This window comes from Mesoplodon bidens, assembly GCF_964165515.1.
Source record: "Mesoplodon bidens genome assembly, chromosome: 3".
Lineage (NCBI taxonomy): Eukaryota > Metazoa > Chordata > Mammalia > Artiodactyla > Ziphiidae > Mesoplodon > Mesoplodon bidens.
This window is the reverse complement of record NC_138178.1, coordinates 53811618-53832415: the sequence shown is the minus strand read 5'-3', so window position 1 is coordinate 53832415 and position 20798 is coordinate 53811618. Positions and strand designations below refer to the sequence as shown.

The window sequence follows — 20798 nt, the reverse complement described above, 5'->3', positions numbered from 1 at the left end:
ATTGGTTATCCAGCATATATAAATAGATCTAGAAGTAATAAAATATTGCTGATTTTTAGTCATCATTGTAATCACTTCTTTCTAAATTACAAATCCACTGGAAAGGTCCTTAGGACCAGCACTAAGTTTTCCGCTTCATGGAAGTCTGCCATCCAGGGCAGGAGCTAATAGTACCTGGTGAACACCCTGTCCCATATTCTCCCACCCAGTGCACACGTGCACACACAAGTGCTTTTTGACCAGCTGTCTGCCTCTAAAACATAGGACAAGCATCGTCTGAGTGGGCTCTGAGGCTCACAGACCAGGGTCAAATACACATTGATCCCCAAGTACTGACCGTTTCTCATCCCTGGAGCCTTATCTAGGGCTTAAAGAGTAGGGCTGTCTTTATATCTTCTAATGAAACCCTGATACATGAAACTCTCATTGCCAGTTTCAGGTGGCTGGAGTCGATTGAAGTCAGAGATCCCTAGTGTATGCTCTTACCAACTCAAGCACTTACTCACTGGTGCTCTCACCAACAGATATTTAGTGAGCACTTTTTAAGTATCAGGCACTGTCTTAGGTGCTAAGGATACAAAGATGGATCAGCCATTGTCTGTCTTCCTTCAGTTCATGCTTACCAACCTCTGCCTTCAGCCCCCTCTTCCCTGCAGGCAGTGAGTGATGCAGGCTGTCCCGTCTAGTGTCTGAGCTTGCCCTAGCCAGGCAGACATGGAGGTTAGTCAACCAGAACCAAAGACAAAATCATCCCTTAAGGGACTGTCTGGTGAGGAAACCAGTGATGGTAAAACCAGACATGGGTCACTGCTGCAGGAACCCCCATCCTGCTGGCCCTGCTGCTCTTTGAAGTTAGCTGTAACTGCTGTACTCTCTGCTACTGTCAGAATGGTATCTCTTCTATCCCTGCTATTTTGTGTGACTCACTCCAGCTGCAAAGTCCTAGATGGGGTCTCTAATGGACTGATCCCAAGTCCCTTGTCCATGTCCTGGCTGCCAGGGAGGCAGGAGAAAGGAGTATCTGGCCTGTATGAGGAGTCCGTCTATCTCCCAGCAAGACTTACATGGTAGGAATTGCTCAAATACATCAAGAAGGTTAATGTAGTCTGATGACTAATGTCCACTACATTAATATTATATTTAAATGAATTTGTACTTTATCAACCATAACAGCATCTACATACAAGTGAAAAATAGAGGTCCATAAATTCACAAGATGTGTTTGCTGGCAGGGTCAGCAAATTTTTTCAGAGAAGGGCCAGATAGTAAAATTTCAAGCGTTGCATCTCTGTTGCAACTATTCAACCCTGCTTTTGTAGCACAAAAAGCAGCCATGACAACATGTGAATGAGCATAGCTCTGTTCCAATAAACATTTATTTATGGACACAGATTTGAATTTCTTATAATTTTTATGTAGTGAAATATTCTTCTTTTGATTTTTTTCAACCACTTAAAAATATAAAAACCATCCTTAGCTTGTGGATTGTACAAAAGCAAGCATTGGGCTGGATTTGGCCTGTGGGTCATTTGCCAGCTCCTGATCTGTAGGGATGATTCTTAACCTTTTTGGAAGGTCTCAGACCTCTTTAAAAATCTTATAAAAGATACGGAATGGACCCTTTCCCTAGAGGAAAGAGGCACTCACATGAAACTTTGCGAGTGATTCCAGCACTTTCATGGATTTGCTAAGGAGTAAATAATCCTGGTCTCTAAATCCTGCTAGCTGAGCCCTTGGGCTCCCATTCCTTTAAGAACTCCTCAGAGCCCAGGGGTTCACAGCCTTGGTTGGGAGTCACTATCTAGTTAAGCAATCAGAAGCTTTCTCAGCTCCACTGTGGAGCAACTGCTATGTGACCCAAACCGCAGATGTCTCCAGCAGGATACAGTTAACTGTAATTAGGGGAGGACTATCTATTAGGAAGGGGAAGGATTACTGTAATAGTGGCCTTGCATTCATAGCCCAGTTGGTGTCCCTCGTGCGTTAATACGACAGAAAACAAGCTAGTGAACCGTGAGGGATGAACCTCATCACTGACACAGCACTACTAGAAACAACTCTGTACTTTAAGCTGCAGGTGGGTGCTGAGTATCTGTTATTTTTTACATCTTTTTTAATATATAAAATATTTTATAATTAAAATGTTAAAAAAAAAAACCACTGGATCTCGCCTGGGCCAGTGGTTGTCTTTGACTCAGGTTAGGCTGCCTATAGGGCAGAGGTGAACTCAGTCCCTGTGTGAACTTGTTTGGGAGAGATGAGCTAGGGGAAGGGGGAGGATAGCAGTTGCTGTGTGGGCTATAAAGTTCTCTCTAAGGGCTATTAGTATCACAAAGACCTTTGAGCCTCACGATGGAGGTAATTCAGAGCACAGGCCCTGCTGTCAACATGCCACCTTGTTCTAATCGTGAATTTAGCCACTGTGTGATCTTAGCCAAGTTACCTAACCTCTCTGTACCTTAGTTACCTCATCTGTAAAATGAGGATGATATTTCATAGGGCTGGTATGAGGATTAAGAGGCAATGCTTATAAGTGCTGAGCACAATGCCTGGAACATAGTAAATGCTTTATTAGTGTTTGTTAAATAAAAATAGAGGAGAGAGGGCTTCCCTGGTGCCGCGGTGGTTGAGGGTCCGCCTGCCGATGGAGGGGACGCGGGTTCGTGCCCCGGTCCGGGAGGGTCCTGCATGCCGCGGAGTGGCTGGGCCCATGGGCCGTGGCCGCTGGGCCTGCGGGTCCGGAGCCTGTGCTCCGCGGCGGAAGAGGCCACGGCAGTGAGGGGCCCGCATACCGCAAAAAAAAAAAAAAAAAAAATAGAGGAGAGAGAGAATTCCCTGGTGGTCCAGTGGTTAGGAATCGACACTTTCACTACCGTGGCCCGGGTTCAATTCCTGGTTGGGGAACTAAGATCCCGCAGGCCACAAGAAAAGAAGAGAAAGCCCCTTGGTGCTCAGTTACTTGATGGAGGCAGCAACTTTCCTCCCTGGCTGGGTGCAGTTACTTGGGAAGCACTAGATGGCAGCAAAGTGTGAGCTTCCAGGTTTCCAGTTGGTCGTTGAAGAGCAAGACTTCTTGAAGAGCCCTGATGTCAGCTGTCCTGGGTGTTCTCTGCCCCCGCCAGGGATCTGCCTAGGGGTGCCCTCAGGGCACACTCACCACCACTCTGACTGGGCTGCATCACACTGGGGGCATTGCAGTCTGCGCCTTTGTTCTGACAGGGGTGATTATCACAGAAGCCTTTCTCGGATGTGGAATTACCATGCCAAAGGTTATGGTAATTCTGACACTTTTGACACATATTGGTTGCTGAATTGACTTCTGAAGGAATTGTACCAATTAATATCTCACCAAGAATGGGGGTTTGTGTCCCTGTCCTGCACTAATTAATATTGGGTATTATTATTTTTTTTGACCTATTATTTCAGCTTTATTGAGGTATAATTGACATAAAATTACAAGACGTTTAAAATGTACATCACGGTGATTTGATGTATCTGTACATTGTGAAAGGATCCCACCCATCTCGTTAATTAACACATCCATCACCTCACATATTTATCCTTTTTGGGGGGGAGGTAAGAACATTTAATTCTACTCTTTCAGCAAATTTCAATTATACAATACAGTGTCATCACTACAGTCGCCATGTTTTTTGTTAGATCCTCAGACCTTATTCATCTTATAACTGAAACTTTGTACCCTGTTACCAACCTCTCCTTATTTCCCCCACTCCCTGCCCTGGCAACCACTTTTCTGCTCTGTTTCTAGCCTTCAACTTTTTTTTTAAGATTTCACATATAAGTGATTCTATGCAGTATTTGTCTCCCTCTGCCTGGCTTATTTTAGATTAATTACATTTAAAAAGTATTCCAACACATGTCCTCAAAAGCTGTATAACCTTCCTTTACAAATCAGAGTTTTTATTTAAATTGTATAAAAACCATATATGGTTTGCATTTTTGTTTTCTTGTTAGTCATACATCTTATACACATCAGTGTATACACGTCAATCCCAATCTCCCAATTCATCACACCACCACCACCCCCGCCACTTTCCCCCCTTGGTGTCCACACGTTTGTTCTCTACATCTGTGTTTCAATTTCTGCTTACTTGCTCTGCGGCACATGGGATCTTCCAGACCAGGGCTCAAACCCGTGTCTCCTGCATTGGCAGGCGGATTCTTAACCACTGCGCACCAGGGAAGTCCGAAAAAATATATATATATATATATTAAGGTGGGAGATAAATAAAATAAAATGTATTTTCCCCTTTGGGGAAGTTTCCTTTGATTTTATCCAAACTCCTGGGGGCTAGTTCTGTAGCACACTGTTCATATTCTTGGTTGTCATGAATGTGTTTTGTAATATTTCCTATCTTCTTTAGATGCTCCCTTTAGCTCCCACAGTGTTTTCTTGTTGAATTATTTCAGGCTCACCTTGGTCATAATGAGGGGATTCAGCTTTACCAAGGGCCTCGGTCTTTGGCCTACGAGGAATGCCCACTGGCCTAGGGGTCAGGAGGCCTGAACTTTAATCCTGGCCCCTCCCCGAAGAAGTGTAAACTTGGGTAAAAGTCACTTCCCCTCTTTTGGCCTCCTTCTTCCTTCTATTAAATAAGGTGTTAGATAATCTCTAAGGCACCTTCTGGTTTTAAATTTCCACCTACCACAGTGGATGCTGGCTTTCTGGAGCTTCCAAGGATTCATTTACATCATTAACAACCACAGGAGTGATTAATATTGAGCTTGGTCCGCGGTCGCTAATCCGTTGATTGATGCATTAGTTGTTCTCTTTTTTTTTAAGGAATGTTATGGTTCTTAGGTCTTTGTCGTTGTTGTTGTTCTGATTAAGCTAATTGAACTAAACTGCGTCACATCAGCTTAGTTTCCTTGTTGCTGGATTCCCGAAGCTGTCACATTGTGTTCCTTGGCTACATTAAGGTGAGGTCTTTTCAGATGAGTCAGAATATAAAATGAATACGTGTGCCAAGCTCAAGGTTGCCTCAAAGGGTGAATCTTACCAAGTTGCAGAGCTTTGCTGGACCTTCATTTCTCCAAGTGGAATACATGGCTACTATCAGGGATCATGGGGGCCAATTCTGTGTTAATCTAATCCTACTATCCAATTTTATAGAAAATGGAGGCCAGGAGATGTTGAGTGACCTGTTCACACTCACATAGCATGGGAGAATCAGAATCAAGACTATGTGGTTAGGATATATGGAAAGTGGCCTGGTTTCCAATTAAGGTTGACCAATAGTCAGCGTTTGATTCGGGCAAGTCATTTCTCCGCACTGATTAAAATAAATTGAAAGATAGAATAGAATGTGAAACTTTCTAGGTTCCTTAAATATTTTGTAGACTAAAATAGGGGCTGGGTAGATTGACAAAGAACTGGTAAAAAACATAGGACATAAAAATCAAGATATGATTCTATTCATTTTGTCATTTTCATCCTTTTCTGAAGGATATTTACATCTTCATATGTCTCCACATTAGTGATGTTTACTCTTAGCAAAATTTTTTCTTTTGTAAAATTTAATTATTTTATTTTATATTGGAGTATAGTTGATTTACAATGTTGTGTTAGTTTCAGGTGTACGGCAAAGTGATTCAGTTATACATACACATATATCCATTCTTTTTCAGATTCTTTTCTCATATAGGTTATTACAGAATATTGAGTAGAGTTCCCTGTGCTATACAGTTGGTCCTTGTTGATTACATATTTTATATATAGTAGTGTGTATATGTTAATCCTAAACTCCTAATTTATCCCTCCCCCTAACATTTCCCCTTTGGTAACCATAAGTTTGTTTTCGAAGTCTGTTTCTGTTTTGTAAATAAGTTCATTTGTATTGGTTTTTTTTAGAGTCCACATATAAGTGATATCATAGGATAGTTGTCTTTGTCTGACTTACTTCACTTAGTATGATAATCTCTAGGTCCATCAATGTTGCTGCAAATGGTATTATTTCATTCTCTTTTATGGCTGAGTAATATTCCATTGTATATATGTACCACATCTTCTTTATCCATTCCTCTGTCAATGGACATTTAAGTTGCTTCCATATCTTGGCTATTGTAAATAGTGCTGCAATGAACATTGGGGTGCATGCAACTTTTCGAATTATGGTTTTCTCTGGATATATGCCCAGGAGTGGGATTGCTGGATCATAATTATTTTAGTTTTTAAAATAGTAGTTCTATTTTAGTTTTCTGAGGATATTCCATACAGTTTTCCATAGTGGTTGCACCAACTTACATTCCCACCAACAGTGTAAGAGGGTTCCCTTTTCTCCACACCCTCTCCAGCATTTGTTATTTGTAGACTTTTTAACAGTGGCCATTCTGACTGATGTGAGGTGGTACCTCATTGTAGTTTTTTTTTTTTTTTTTTTTTTTTTTTTTTTTTTTTTTTTTTTTTTGCGGTACGCGGGCCTCTCACTGTTGTGGCCTCTCCCGTTGCGGAGTGCAGGCTCCGGACGCGCAGGCTTCAGCGGCCATGGCTCACGGGCCTAGCCGCTTCGCGGCATGTGGGATCCTCCTGGACCGGGGCACGAACCCGTGTCCCCTGCATCGGCAGGCGGACTCTCAACCACTGCGCCACCAGGGAAGCCCCCTCATTGTAGTTTTGATTTGCATTTTCCTAATAATTAACTATGTTGAGCATCTTGTCATGTGCTTTTTAGCCATCTGTATGTCTTCTTTGGAGAAATGTCTATTTAGATCTTCTGCCCATTTTTTAAAAAATTATTATTTATTTATTTATTTTGGTTGCACCAGGTCTTAGTTACGGCATGCATTTGGGATCTAGTTCCCCGACCAGGGATCGAACCTGACCCCCCTGCATTGGAAGTGTGGAGTCTTACCCACTGGACCACCAGGGAAGGTCCCTGACCATTTTTTGATTGGGTTGTTTGTTTTTTTGATATACAGCTGGATGAGTTGTTTGTATATTTTGGAGATTAATCCCTTGTTGGTCGCTTCATTTGCAAATATTTTCTCCCATTCTGTGGGTTGTCTTTCAATATTTTTTTCTTTTAGCAAGATTTAAGAAAAGAATACAATGCCCTTTAATAAGTGCTATTGCTGAGTAGAAGTGAGGCTGAGGAAGACTGACTGAGTTCTAAGAACTTCAGCACTCATTAGTAGGTCTAAAGGCTTAATAAGCATTAATGGGTACTAAACACAATATTTATTAATTCTTTTCTGCAATGAAGAGACCTCCACTGATACAAGCATGCTATTCTCAGAGCAACCTCTGTTGTACATACTTTATTGATTAACCTAGTTTTCTTTGATCATAGAAGCAATATAGAAACAGCAAAACCAAAAAAATGTCCAAAAAATATAAAAGCTAGAAGTTTCCCTTTCCACCCACTCTAGTGTTACTCCCCATGACAACCACTCTGAACAATTTTTAGTTTTAGTTTTTCTGCTAATTACCATAATAAATATTATGTTTTACTTTCCCCAACTTTTGACTTTGAAAAATTTCAAACTTACAGAGAAGTTGCAAGAAGAATTCACCTAGATTTATCAACTGTTCAGCTTTCCCTCACTCTACGCATATACATATTCTTTTAGCTGTACCATTTGAAGAACAGTTACAAACATAATGCTATTTCTCCCCAAAACACCTCAACATGCATGACCCAAGAGGAAGGACATTCTCCTCCATAACCACAATAATCCTCCCACTCAGAAAACGTAGCGCTGATATGATTATGTAATAAAACATCCATATTCAGATTTCCACAATTGTCCAATCATGTCCCTTTTAACGTTTTTAAAATCCAGGATCCAATCACTCATCACACATTGCCCTGAGTTGCTATGTCTCTTCAGCCCCCTTTAATGTAGAACAGTCCTGTTTTTCTTTCACGGCGCTGATATTTTTAAAGAGTCCAGGTGAGTTGTTTTGCAGAATGTCTCTCAGTCTGGATTTGTCTGATTGTTTCCTCATGATTAGTTTCAGCCTCTACATTTTTGGCAGGAGTACCACACAGATGATGTTATATCTTTCTTGTTCCATTTTTACTGATGTTAAATGTGGACTTTTTATTAAGGTGCTATCTGCCAGATTCTGCTGTTGTCAAAGTACCCTTTCCTCTTTGTCATTAATGAGTACGTCTGTGAGGAGATACTTAAGAGACCCTGTGAGCATCCTGTTCTCCAACAATGTTTCAATCAGTGTTTTTTGTTTTCCTTTTTGTTTTTCTTTTTTTGGGGGGTTTTGTTTGTTTGTTTGGTTTTTTTGTTTGTTTGTTTGTTTTTGGCTGTGCCATGTGGGATTTTAGTTCCCTGACCAGGGGTCAAACCTGTGCCCCCTGCAGTGGAAGCACAGAGTCTTAACCACTGCGCCACCAGGGAAGTCCCACTCAATGGTTTTAATATCCAATGACGTGCCGCGGAATAGGAAGGCCAGCTACACGGAGGTCAGGGATCCGCCAGACGTGTGGAAGGAGACACCCGCGGACTGACCGGGTCTGGCCCTGAAGTTCCTCTTCAGAGGAAGGTGGGGAAGAAATGCTCTCCTCCCATTCTTCCCTCATGGATCTACCACAGGCCTCTGATGGGTCCGACCACATTACCAGCAAAGAGAAGGATGACAGGAGAAGGAAGTGGAGAAGGAGGGCAGGGCTTGTTAACAAACACAGGGAAGTGAAATCCTACCTTCAGCTCAACAGATGTGACTGTGCCATCTAGGAAGAGTTCTCTCCTTAGAGATGCCTTTCTACCCTGCCCCCCAGGCATTCAGGCACCTCTGGGCACCCTTGGGGCTCTGTCTGGCTTGCCCCAGAACATGGGATTCTGGCATTTATTCCCAGTATATCTCCTCTGTTTGGCTTTGAGGCCCCTGGAGGGCAAGGCCTGTGCCTCATTTCTCTCAGGGCCTGGCCCAGGATGTGCACCAGGAAATGTTTGAAAAATGATTGAGGCTGGAATTGAGCTGAGGCTTGGATAAATGGAGGGGAAAGGAAGAAAGTATTTCAGAGACAGAAGCAGGAACAACGTGGCTGGAGAGGTAGGGCACAGGTGACAGACTGTCTTGAGAGAGGGAACCATCTGTTTTGTTTTGTTTTGGCCACACTGCACAGCATGTGGGATCTTAGTTTCCTGGCCAGGGATAGAACCTGCGCCCCCTGCAGTGGAAGCGTGGAGTCTTAACCACTGGACCTCCAGGGAAGTCCTGGCAACCATCTGTTTTGGGAGGGAAGCTGTCATTTGTGCCAGTGATTTCTCAAGTATTTTGTCTGGTCCTGAGAGAAAGGTGTAATTATTCCCATTTTACAGATGAGACAACTGAGGCTCAGAGGGGGAAGTGACTTGCCCAGAAAGTGGCTGAACAGGAATATAAATAGGCCTGTCTTATTCCTGAGCCTAGAGAAGGAGATGGTGGAATTCATAGCCCTAAAAGTGGGCATTGTTTGGGGTCCCTGGCCAAGCACCCAGTGCCCGTGTCACCAACCTCTGCCTAAACAGGAGATAGCATGTGCCTGGACCATGATCCTACCACGTGACCCCTGTGCTGGCTCAGGTGGGAGTTGGGGCAGTAAATGGCAGGTGGTTTCATACCTTCAGCCCTTTGTCCACACAGCTACTCCCACCTAATGTGCCATCCTTCCCTCACCCCACTTCCTACTCTCCTGGTCCTCTTCTTTCACGTTTGAGTCAAGGCTCTCCTTCCCTTAGGCGCCTCATGATGCCCGCTGGAGTAGACCTGACACTTGACCAGGCATTAAGCCTATTCTCCCTCCACCAGCACCTAGCCCCAGGGGGTGCCCTTGAATGTTTGCAGAATCAATGGGTGTGCGCCTGTGCCCAGGAAATCCTCATTGTCCAGGGCTTCCAGGGAAAGGCAAGGCCTCCCATGCCCCAGCCCCTTTCAATCTCTCCTCCCCTCCCCTGCCTTATCTTTATGGTGGGGTCAAGTTCTTGCTGAGTCCAGCCAGGCTAGAGGTGGAAGCAGCCACCTCTGTTTGCAAGAGCCAGCGGGCCTCCTGAGGGAGGAAGCAGGAAGGGCGGCCAAGTCTGCCCCACACCCTGACCCTGCCTGGCTGGGTGTGGGAGAGTAGAGGGCACAGGGCAGGGTACAGAGGGCTGGGAAGGACTGAGGAACCAGGTCACTGACCACCACTGAGAGGAGGAGGCTTCCTGCCTGCCTTCTACCCAGGGGGCTAGCCAGCTGGGGAGGAGCCAGCTGTGTCCTCTCCTGGCCTGTCCTGATAGCATAAGAAAGCTGTCAGCACTGGACCCACTGTCAAGCAGCCGGCAGTCCAGTCTTCATTTGACTCGTTCTGGACCTGCTCAGGGCCAGGCTGGGGATGGGTGGGCTGTAAAGATGAGTAAGATCCATTTCCTTCTCTAGGGGAGCTCACACCAGACATTTACGGAACAATAAACATAGCAATACTCATCGAGCACTCATGGGCCAGACACTGATCCAAGTGCACACATAACCGTAACTAATGGAATGGTCACAACAACCCATGGGGATAATGAGGCACAGAGAGATCAAGATGGTTCCCTGGGGGACTTCCCCGGCAGTCCAGTGGTTAAGACTCCGCACTTCCACGGCAGGAGGTGAGGGTTCAATCCCTGGTCAGGGAACTAAGATCCCACATGCCACGTGGCACTGCCAAAAAACCCAAAAACCGAAAAACAAAACAAAACAACAAAAACCCGAGAAGGTTGCCTGGGATCACACGGTAGGTTGCTCGTTGGGATCCACAGTAGGCATCCGGCATCGGAGTCCCTGCATTTAGCCCTCGCACCATGCATCCTCTATGCCAACCCCAGTGCTGGCTGCCCCGGCCCACACATGCAGCATCTCAGTCCTGGCTCTTGTCTCCTCGTCAGCAGGTTGGTAGGCTCTGTAAACTTGCCAGGCGCCAAATTGTGCCTTAGGATATCCCCACTTTCATTGCCCTTTAATGCCCCCCATGGTTACATCTTCCCCGTGGGCTTGTCTTCTCATCCTGTGGAAGCTTCAGGCTCCTGTGACTCACCAGTCTCACAGGCCGGGGGAGTGTCTTGCACAAAGCAGGTGCTCAGATGTGTCTGTGGTTTGGTGGGTTGATGGAGGAGGCTTTCGTTTCCCCAGGTCTCTGGGACATGAACAGAGTGGTTCTCAGCCTATACATTGGAAACACCTGGGGCGTTTTAACCACTACTGAAGCCCAGTTCCCACTCCCAGAGGTTCTGATGTAATCGGTGTGGGGTGCAGTCTGAGCATTAGGATTTTAAAACACTCCCAGTGTGATTCTGATGTGCATTCAGGGCTGAGAACTCCTGGAATGTAATATGTGGCAGTTATTAACTTTAATTATACATCTCTCCATCCGACATATGATTAAGTGCCAGGGACTTGGGTGCCCTTGGGGGACAATAGAAAACAAAACAGTTATGGTCCCTTACCTTGTGACATTTACATTCTAGTAATTCGATTTAACAGGCTTTACTGGGCTGGGGATGTCAGGCATTGTATGGGCACAAAGATGAACAAAGCGTTGTCCTTGCCCTTGAGGAAAAGAGAACTGGACGCTAATTACAACTAAAATAGAGGAAGGGGAATGCCAATTAGGTACAAGCCAAGAGTGGTAGGGTTCAGGGGAGAAAGGCATCCAGAGGGCAGATTGGGGGAATGTCCATGGAAGATATGTCACCTGAGAGGGCCCTTGAGGGATGGTTTGGATTTTGTAGAATGGGATGAGGGGGTGGTGATGGAATGGCTTAAACAAAAGTATGGAGGCAGGAACAGCCAATAATCCAAGCTGGCAAGAGAGCTGGATGTGCACACACAAGAGGGAAGAGGATGTGCGTACACAGTGGGGAAATGCAGGTCGGAGCCTTAAATGCCAGGTGAGGCATTTGGAACCACGCAGGAACTGAGGCTGAGATAATTCTTAGCTCTTAATACCTGGACCTCCTCCTGACTTCATTCTGGAGTAGGTGTCCTTGCTGCCACCACCCTCAGGGTTTTCCCTTCCCTGCCCACTGCCACCTCGGTCCCATGTTCAGTGCTCAGTAGCCTGTTACTGCTCTCAGGGGAGGTTCTGATGAACTCACTCCACCCCAAGCATAAAATGCATTTCCAGGTGGTACCTCCCTAGGCATTGCATTTGGCAAGTAGAATGGAAAGAGCACCAAACTGCAAATGGGGAGGGGGCCTGGCTCTAATCCTAGCTCTGCCCCTCACCAGATGTGTGACCTTGAGCAAGTCATTTCTCTTCCTTGAGCCTCAGTTTCCTCCTCTGAAGAATAACATGGCTGGATGGGATGATTGCACTCTCTGACTAGTTTGCCATGTGTCAAATTCAAGAATGTCTTTTTTGCCTTGGGCAAGGGGACATTGCTGCTGCAGATTAGGTACTAAGCATGAGACTCAGAGGGGGAAGGGATGGAGAGGCTACATGTAGGTGCTCCGCAGTCTCGCCTGAGCCCAGCCTTGGATTTATCATAGCACAGGCACTGGCCATGTGAAGGCAGAAGCCTTCAGATGATTCCAGCCCCCAGCCATTCAAGTCACTCCCACCCACTGAAGTCTCCCCATTTGAAGCCCCAGACATCGTGCAGCAGAGATAAGCCATACGTACCATGCACTCTCTGTGTTTCTGACCCTCAAGGCATGAGCCTAACAGAACTGTTTCATGCCACAGGCTGGGGTGGTTTATTACACAGCAATAGCTAACTGGAAATGGGGGAGGAGGTTTGAGGATGGTCTGAGGATGAAGGGCCTCCTAATGCTGGTGAAACCTCACCAGTGGTTGTCCTCCTGTGGCCACTGACTTGGAGAGCCACCTCTGGTCTTGGATATTACTTTCTCAAGGTAGCCTGGTGCTCTTGGGAGAGGTGGCTCAAAGCCTGCACTGTCCTGGAATGTTGTCAAGTTTATGAACAAGGAAGCACCGGGGTCTTTCTAGAGGCTGTCACAGACTCTGAAGTACCAGTCAGCTGGGGAGTGGGAGAGGGCTGGTTGATCTGTACATCTCAGTACCCCAGTGTCGGGAAAGGCTAAAGAGGGGACAGGGGGCTTGGTCACACAGGTAGAGGTCCTCTAGGTGCATCTTACACATTCTGTCTCATTTTGGTCCCACAACAGCTCCATCAGACGCTGTAAGAAGGAGTGTTTACCTACTTTACTGATGAAGAATAAGGTCAGGTGCCATGCCCAAGACTATATCCACACCGGGAACGGCAGAGCAGGGCTTTGAACCAAATGTAGGACTCTGGGGCTTCCCTGGTGGCGCAGTGGTTGAGAGTCTGCCTGCCGATGCAGAGGACACGGGTTCGTGCCCTGGTCTGGGAAGATCCCACATGCCGCGGAGCGGCTGGGCCCATGAGCCATGGCCGCTGAGCCTGCGCGTCCGGAGCCTGTGCTCCACAACGGGAGAGGCCACAACAGTGAGAGGCCCGCGTACCACACACACACAAAAATGTAGGACTCTGAACCTATCACCCTTTCCTCTCGGACTGTCTTGAGGAGTGCCCTGGATGAATTAGGGATGGAGGCTCTGGGAAGGGGCCTTCATTTATTCTCCCTAAACAGCCTCTTGTCTTGAAATAAGACCACTGAACTTGACTTACATTCTGTTTCCATGTCCTTCCACCACCCCCTCCACTCTCATTCCTTTTTCCTCCCGGGATTTTTGGCAGAAGGAAGAGAGGAGCACTCCACTCCCAAGCCTTTCATTAGGGAAGCCCTGATGGTGATGTGGGCCTTCACCAACGTGCCAGGCAGGGCTGGGGGCACGGAAGCCAGGCTACTCCCAAGTGGGGGTGGGGATGAGGGGATGGGGTGGGGTTGTGAGGAGGGAAGTGTCCCTCCCCCTCTCGGTCCCCCACCCCACTGTGAACCGTGGATGGTGAGGTTTCCAGAAGAATCGGTCCGTTGTCGGAGCACTCTGACTGGGAGGGAGGAAGGGGCATGTTCTCTGGTGGGACTTCCTCTTTCACGGTGGAAACTGGGGGCAAGGAGATACCACTTTCTGAGTGATCATGCCAGGCTATATGAAGCGTATCAGCTCATTTAAATCAGTTTCCAGATTAGGCTTGGAGAGGTTAGCCGACCTGTCCAAGGTCACACATCATGTAAAAGGCAGAGCCCGTGAAGACGCCAGGTCTTGCCACTGGCTCTCGCCCCCTCTCCAGGGAACCTCAGGGCCCAGGAGGTGCCCGCTCCGACCTGGCAGGGAGGCTCTCGGCCCTCACCCGGGGGCTGTCCTGAGGGGACTCCCGGTAGGGGGCGCTCCGAGCGCCGTCTCGGGCCTCCGGGTGCGCCTCCAGCCGGCGCCTGGGACGGGACCGGCCGCCCCGCCCTCTCGGCTCCTCCGCGGCTCTGCGGGCAGGCGGGCGCCCACCGCGCAGGGAGCCGAGCAGAGCAGAGAGTAGCGCGCCCGGTCGCGCTCCCCGTGCCTACCGCGCCTCCACGCCCGGCGCCGCGCAGCCTCCCGCCGTGAGTAGGGCCCGTCTGCGGGCTCGACGGGCAGGACAGGGCGCGCGGCTCGGGGCTCGGGCTAGCGGGGGCAAAACTGCTCCGGGGCAAGTCAGCGGCCCGGTCCCTGACGCCGCCCCCGGGTATGGCCGGCCTTGGCCTTGGGTGCTCTGGCCGGCCCTGGACCTCAGGGACTGCCCGCTGGGCCTCTAGGGCTCGCTCCGAAGTCTGGCACTTTGACCCGAGGAACCGGCTGGGAGCGGCGGGCAGCCCTGGCACCTAGGGAGGACGGGAGACAGACTTCCATCAAGTGAGAACCCCTTGACGCGGGGGAGGGCCCCAGATTTACGGGAGGAGAGGGCCCAGATCTTTTCAGCATCATCTGCCTCGCATACCTCCTTCTCGCCCTCTTACGAAGAGGTGATGCGAGGAGGGTGCTCCGTACCCAGTCAGCTTTCTCTGTGGCAGAATGAAGCTGTGGTCCCAGTCGGGAGCGTGGGCTGGGGCAGAGTTAGGGTGGGCAGGGCGGCAGCCAGTTGCTCTGCGGCAGGCTGGGGTTTGGACCCCAGCATAGGAGGGTGTTGTCGACGGTTTACCCGACTATGGTTCAGGCACTGTGGATGTCTCATGGCATGTGTGGGTCTGTCTGATCCTCACTGTAACTCTGCAAGGTGGAAATTAGTCTTCTCACTTTGGGAGGGAGAGGAGGCCCAGAGCCGTAAGCGCTGAGGCCAGGCAGGTGGTAGGTTGGAGTGCTCACCGGAAGAGAGGATGCGTAGCTGCTGCCTCACTGGCAGGTGGGAAGGTCGCTGGGGGCGGGTGGCCCCCGACACCTTGTACTCAAGAATCCGGTGGGGGCAGCTGGGGGCCGCTGCTGTGGTTTCTGACATTGTATTTCTCAGCTGCTTCCGTGTAAGGTATTCCTGGGAGAGCCCTGGTGACGGAGGGGTGCTGGTACGTTGGCCTCTTCACGATTTCCTCCAGAGTCCTGTTCTTCCCCAAACCACCCATCTCCCAAGATGTGTTTTTAGCACCTGAAGTGGCCCCATTCGGCAGCTTTGAGAGAGGCTTGGGCAGGGGGTGCAGGGGTGTGTGGATTTGAGTGGGTGTGTGCTGGTTTGGGACGAGTTTCCCACTGGCAGGAAGAAGATCTGAACTGACCCTGACCCTCTCCCTAAGGCCTCCCTGGTTGTTAGATGTGGGGGGTGACCAAGCAGGCTGCCCAGGGGTGCTGGACCTTTACCAGGAAGATAGTTTTCTCATGTCAGCTTAGGCAGGTGGCTGATCTTCTCTGAGCCCCAGCTTCCTCATCAGAGATCAGGGTGGGTCAAAGCCTCCAATGCATGGAGGGACACTGTAATGCTGGATGCCTCTCCCTTCTGTTGGCAGCCTCCTCCTGAATGTGATGGGGGCGGGTGTAAGGGGGCGATCATGGTCCCATTTCACAGACTTGCACTGGGTGAGGATGTCTGAGAGTTCAGCAGGGTGAGCTGGGGCCCATGGGGGAAGGGCTTAGTAGGGTTGAAACTTCCTTACGGGATGATCCTCCAGCCCTGGAGGCCTCCTCCCAGGTTGTCCCTCAGGAGGCCACCGACTTCGCGACCCTCGTGCCACCATTGGAGGGTTGAGGGTACTGTCAACAGAAGCTGGGGGAAGAGCAGCTGGAGTGGGCTAGCTGTGTGACTTTTAGCAAGTCCTTTCCCCCATCTGGACCTCAGTTTCCTTCTCTTGTAAAACAAGTGGGTTTGACCAGACAGCAGTGGTTTTCAAACTCCTCCCACCCATGAACTCTTACACAGAACCCCAACACATAGTGTAGATAAAGTGGAACTTCTCTGGCTCCCCTTCCTCATGCTGGCAGCTCCTGAGTAGAGTCTAAAAATCCCCTAGATGTTCTTAGAGATCTCTTTTTGTGAGGTTTTAGGAAATCTGTGTTAACCTTTCAGAAGTGTTGCCTAGTATTAGGGTTGGGGGCAGGAATGTGAATTCTAGAGATTCCATTAAGAGAAATGTAGGCATTAAGATGGGCCTCAACCATGGAATGTCTGGACCCAATGGCCTGTGCCCCTGGCCAAAACTTGTAGCTGTGCCCTCTGCCATGTGGTTTCATCTTTTCAGGGCCAGAAAGATGCCTGTATCTCTGGGTCCTTCTCTGGGTCCTAGCTGGTGACTGTAATTCCACCTCAGAATGTCTCCCCTTTAGTTTCATGTTTCTAAACTGGTAAAATGCAAATTCATCTTGGGAAGAGATATTATGAAGGGGCTTTGAGTTGTTATCAGCTGCTTTTACCTGATGAGCTTTCTGAGCAGCAGCCTTGAGAAAGACAGCTGGGGCACTAAATTTAAATCAGCCAACATTCATGGAGTGCCTGCTGTGTATCAGCTACCACAAGGGGACAGAGGTGAGAATGTCACAACTCCTGCCCTCATGAGGCTCCAAGACAATAGGCAGGAGGGAAGGAACTCACATTTGTTGGAACCATCCAAGGACTATTAAAAACACTTTACGTATGTTATCTCATTTGTCCAGTAGATACTAGACTCATGTTTTAATTATGTAAAATTTTGATTGCATACAAAATAAGTGTACATACCATCAAGAAACAGCATTGTCAGCACCCAGAAACCTCCTTATGTCCCCTTCCAGGCACAACCCCTGACTGAGGCGTAACAACTATTATGACTTCTAGCACCATGGATTTGTTTTACCTAAAGGGAATCACACAGTCTGTAGTCCTTTGTGTCTGGCTTTTTTCATTCAACATTCAACATTATGTTTGTGAGTTTCATCCACATTGTTGCTGGGAGCAGTAGTTCACTTTTTCTCATTGTTGTATAATAATTTCATTGTATGGGTATAACTCAATTTATTTATCCATTCTTCTGTTGATGGCCATTTGGTTGTTTCCAAATTTTAGTTATTACTGATAGTGCTGCTGTGAACGTTCTAACGTGGACCATTTTGGAAAACATCTGCTTTCTCTTAGGTATGTCCATAGAAACTGCCCAATAGTTTTCCAAAGTAGTCCCAGTGAATACTCTCCCTAGCAGTTTTGAGAGTTCTCCAAATATTCACTAACACTAGGCATTGTCTAGACTCATTTTCTATGTAAGTAATTTGAAGCTCAGAAAAGTTGTCTTGTGCTGTTTGCTAGTAAGTGGCAGAGCTGGGATATGAACCCAGGCCTGTGTGCCTGTGGAACCTATACTCTCTCCCTCTAGGTTACACATTGACATAGACTATGAAATAAGCCAGAATGTGATAGGCTCTAACCCTAAAAATGTGTAAAGAGCCCTCTTTGGGAATTTAAAGAGGAAGAGAGTTTTAATCTGTTTTGGCAAGAAAAAGGGTCATGGAGGCTCATAGAGATGGTAGCATTTGAGCCTGGCTTTGTGGGAAGGGAAGAGTTTTGCTAGGAGGGCTCTCCAGGTGCCCCCCCAACCCCCTGAAAAGGGCCCAACTTGAGCTGGGGTGTGGCAGGGGTGAAAGTTTTGGGGGAATGGGAAAGGTCTACTTTTGCCTGTAATATAGGATTTATGGGGGAGGGGGCTATGCTGAAATGGTGAGTTGGGGCCAAACTGGTGGGCCTCGTTTGAGCTTAGGGGACTCCCCTGGCCCCCAGGTTCTGGTCACTCAGGATGTGGAGCACAAGGCAGGGGCTCATTGTTTTCTGGGGAGGTGGGGCTTCTTCAAATCCAGCTCAGTTCCTGATAGCGAATGCAGCTGACCTGTTGCCAAATGGAGGATAAGCTGTTCCTGGGACCATTCTCAGGGTATCTGCCAACAGAATTTTTTCTGAGTTTTCTGGTTCCATCTAGCTGTGGGAAGTTAGTAGCTACTGTCACCCCCACCCCCAGGATCTGACCCAAATGGTTTATTTAGAAGTGTTTTTTCAGCAAAAAGAAGATGATAGATAGCAGTCCTGCCTCCCTCAGTGCTAGTCTCGGGAGGTTTGCCAGGAATGGGGGTTGGGGGCGAAGGGGACCAAACTTCTGATTCTGCTCAAGCCAAACTTGCCAGGAGGATCCCAGTACCTTTTCTTCAGAAGGGAACAGAATTGGTGTCTCAATGGCTGTGGGAAGCAGAAACACAAACAATGACCCGGAATGAGTCAAATAACAATAATAATCATCGTTCTTATTTGCCCAGCAGTTTATGTCCTTATCACAGTGGATCCTCACATGGATGTGTGAAGTATGTGATATAGACATCATCACCCCAGTTTACAGAGGAGGGGGATTGAATCCCAGAGAGGGTGCCAACGTGCTATGGGTCACATGGCTAATATACACCCAGATTAGCCTAGAACCAGGGATCCTGGAGCCTGCTTTTCTCAGGATTCCATGCTTGCCAGGCCCTGGCTGAGCATGGAGTGAAGACCAAGCAGGGAGGAGGATGGGTGATGCACAGGCAGGAGGTTGGCAGGTGGCCCTGAGAGTAAGGCCTGGGAGCCAGACCAGCTCTGCCTGGAGGTCTTCAGGGATGTGTGTGACTCGATGGAAAGGAGGGAGGCAGGTGGCACATTGGTACCAGAGCTCTGGTTTGTAGGGGGCAGAGGTGGAGGAAAGAGGGTGAAATGTATACATCACCTGAGAGTTAGAACAGCTTCAGCCACTTGGCGCTGATGAGACGTGCCCTTATGTAATGGTGCCTCCACCCAGCCTGGTGAAAACAGTCTTTTGGGGTTCATGGGGCCCGGCCGTGGTTGGTATCTGATTGCCAGGCAGAAGAAAAGCTGCCAGCACTAGCCAAAACGAGCTCTGACAGGCCTTTACTAATGACTCTTGGAAGATGCATCCACAGGTAGCTGGCTTTATCTTTGTGATGTGCAGGCTGTGTCCTGGGCCCTGCCCTCGGGGTGCTGTCCAGGGTGGCATGTGGCTGTCCCAGGAATGGGTGAGCTCCTTAGGGCAGGAGGATCCCAAGGGAGGATGCAGACAGTCTCTTCTGGTGGAGTGGTGAGTACTCTGCATGGTTCAGAGTAGTCCTGTGGTTCTCATTAATGTGCCCTGGGTAGGCAGAGTTAGCTCCATTTTACAGATGAGGAAACAGCCTCCTCCCTCTGACAAGAGATGAGGTCATAGAGCTAGTTGTGGGCAAAATTGCAACTAGAACCTCAGGCTCCTAACTCCTGGTGCCTACTGTAATTTGTCACACCACTCCCAGGCATCTTTCCCTTAGGGAGGTGAGTGAGAGAGTTTGAAATCAGTTCAGACTCCAAATTGGGTGGCACAGCGCCTGTAGGAGCTGAGGTCATGCACATCCCTTACCTTTCTACTGCATTTTGTGGTTTATAAAATTAATATCCTGATTTGCAGTGGTGTTTACAGTACTAATCCCTTTTACAGATGAGGAAGTTAAGACTCTGCAGTTTAAATGACGTAGGCAACTGTGGGACTTGAACCGGGAACTTCTGACTCAAAAACGAGTTCTGTTTTTCCTGCATCACAGCTGCCTCTTTTCTCAGTAGACCTGAATTTCATGAGAACAAATTGCCGAAGTTGCCCATGGCCCTGTTTCTCTGAACTTGTTCAGAGCAGATCGGAAGAAGTGAGGAGGGCTATTTTTCTGTCTCCTTAACAAATGTGATTAATATAAATCAAATAAGAATGATACATCATTGGTCACAGGTGAGGAAAGGCTTGATCAAGGCTGTTCTTGAGGAATGCGGGCTGTGGGTTATCCTTAAATTATTAGCTCCCACGCAGCCAATTACTTTTGGGCCTAGGTTCAGGCTGGTACCAATTGACACGTCTGTCCTAACCTCAGGTTTTTTCATGTTTCAGGGCTGTACGCTCCAGGCCTCAATGAGGAGCCCAAACATGGAGACGTTCAAGCAGCAGAAGGTGGAGGACTTTTATGACATCGGGGAGGAGCTGGGGAGGTGAGTGGCTGTGAGAGGTGTACTGGTTAGTAGATCTTGTAGGGCATGGGCTTGTCACAGGATTCGTGGGAAGCCTTAAAAACAGTCCTGAGGTTTATTCATCTTCATGGGCGCCTCTGCAAGGAATCATTTCTTGGAAATGAAGACTTGCCAGCAGAAGGGACTAGAATTGCTGACTTCCGTGTTTTCAGTATAACCTGGCTGACAGTTAACAGTGAATCTAAATGATTCTTGTCGTATCTGTTACTTTGCTCCCCAAATCCTCCCCAGGCTCTGGACTGAGATATGACCTGTTGGTTTTCTTCTCTGAATCCCACTTGGGATTCTCCGTGGCTCCCAGGTTTGGGTTTTTTTTAATGTTTATTTATTTATTTAGCTGTGCCGGGTCTTAGTTGTGGCACATGGGCTCTTAGTTGCAGCATGTGGGATCTAGTTCCCTGACCAGGGATCGAACCCGGGCCCCCTGCATTGGG

At 48.0% G+C, this 20798-nt stretch overlaps 1 protein-coding gene across 2 annotated transcripts in view; it reads left to right on the top strand.

Moving 5' to 3' along the window:
- The first annotated feature begins 14109 nt into the window (after nucleotides 1–14109).
- Nucleotides 14110–20798, top strand: part of DAPK2 (death associated protein kinase 2) — a 121636-nt gene continuing 114947 nt past the window's right edge. Inside the window, exons 1-2 of one of the 2 annotated variants that reach the window (XM_081228051.1) lie at nucleotides 14110–14750; nucleotides 20228–20325. In XM_081228051.1, the coding sequence (XP_081084177.1) occupies nucleotides 20249–20325 (77 nt within the window). In that variant the 5' untranslated portion in view covers nucleotides 14110–14750; nucleotides 20228–20248. The remainder of the gene's footprint in view (nucleotides 14751–20227; nucleotides 20326–20798) is intronic. The other variant, XM_081228052.1, reaches the window with a different exon arrangement.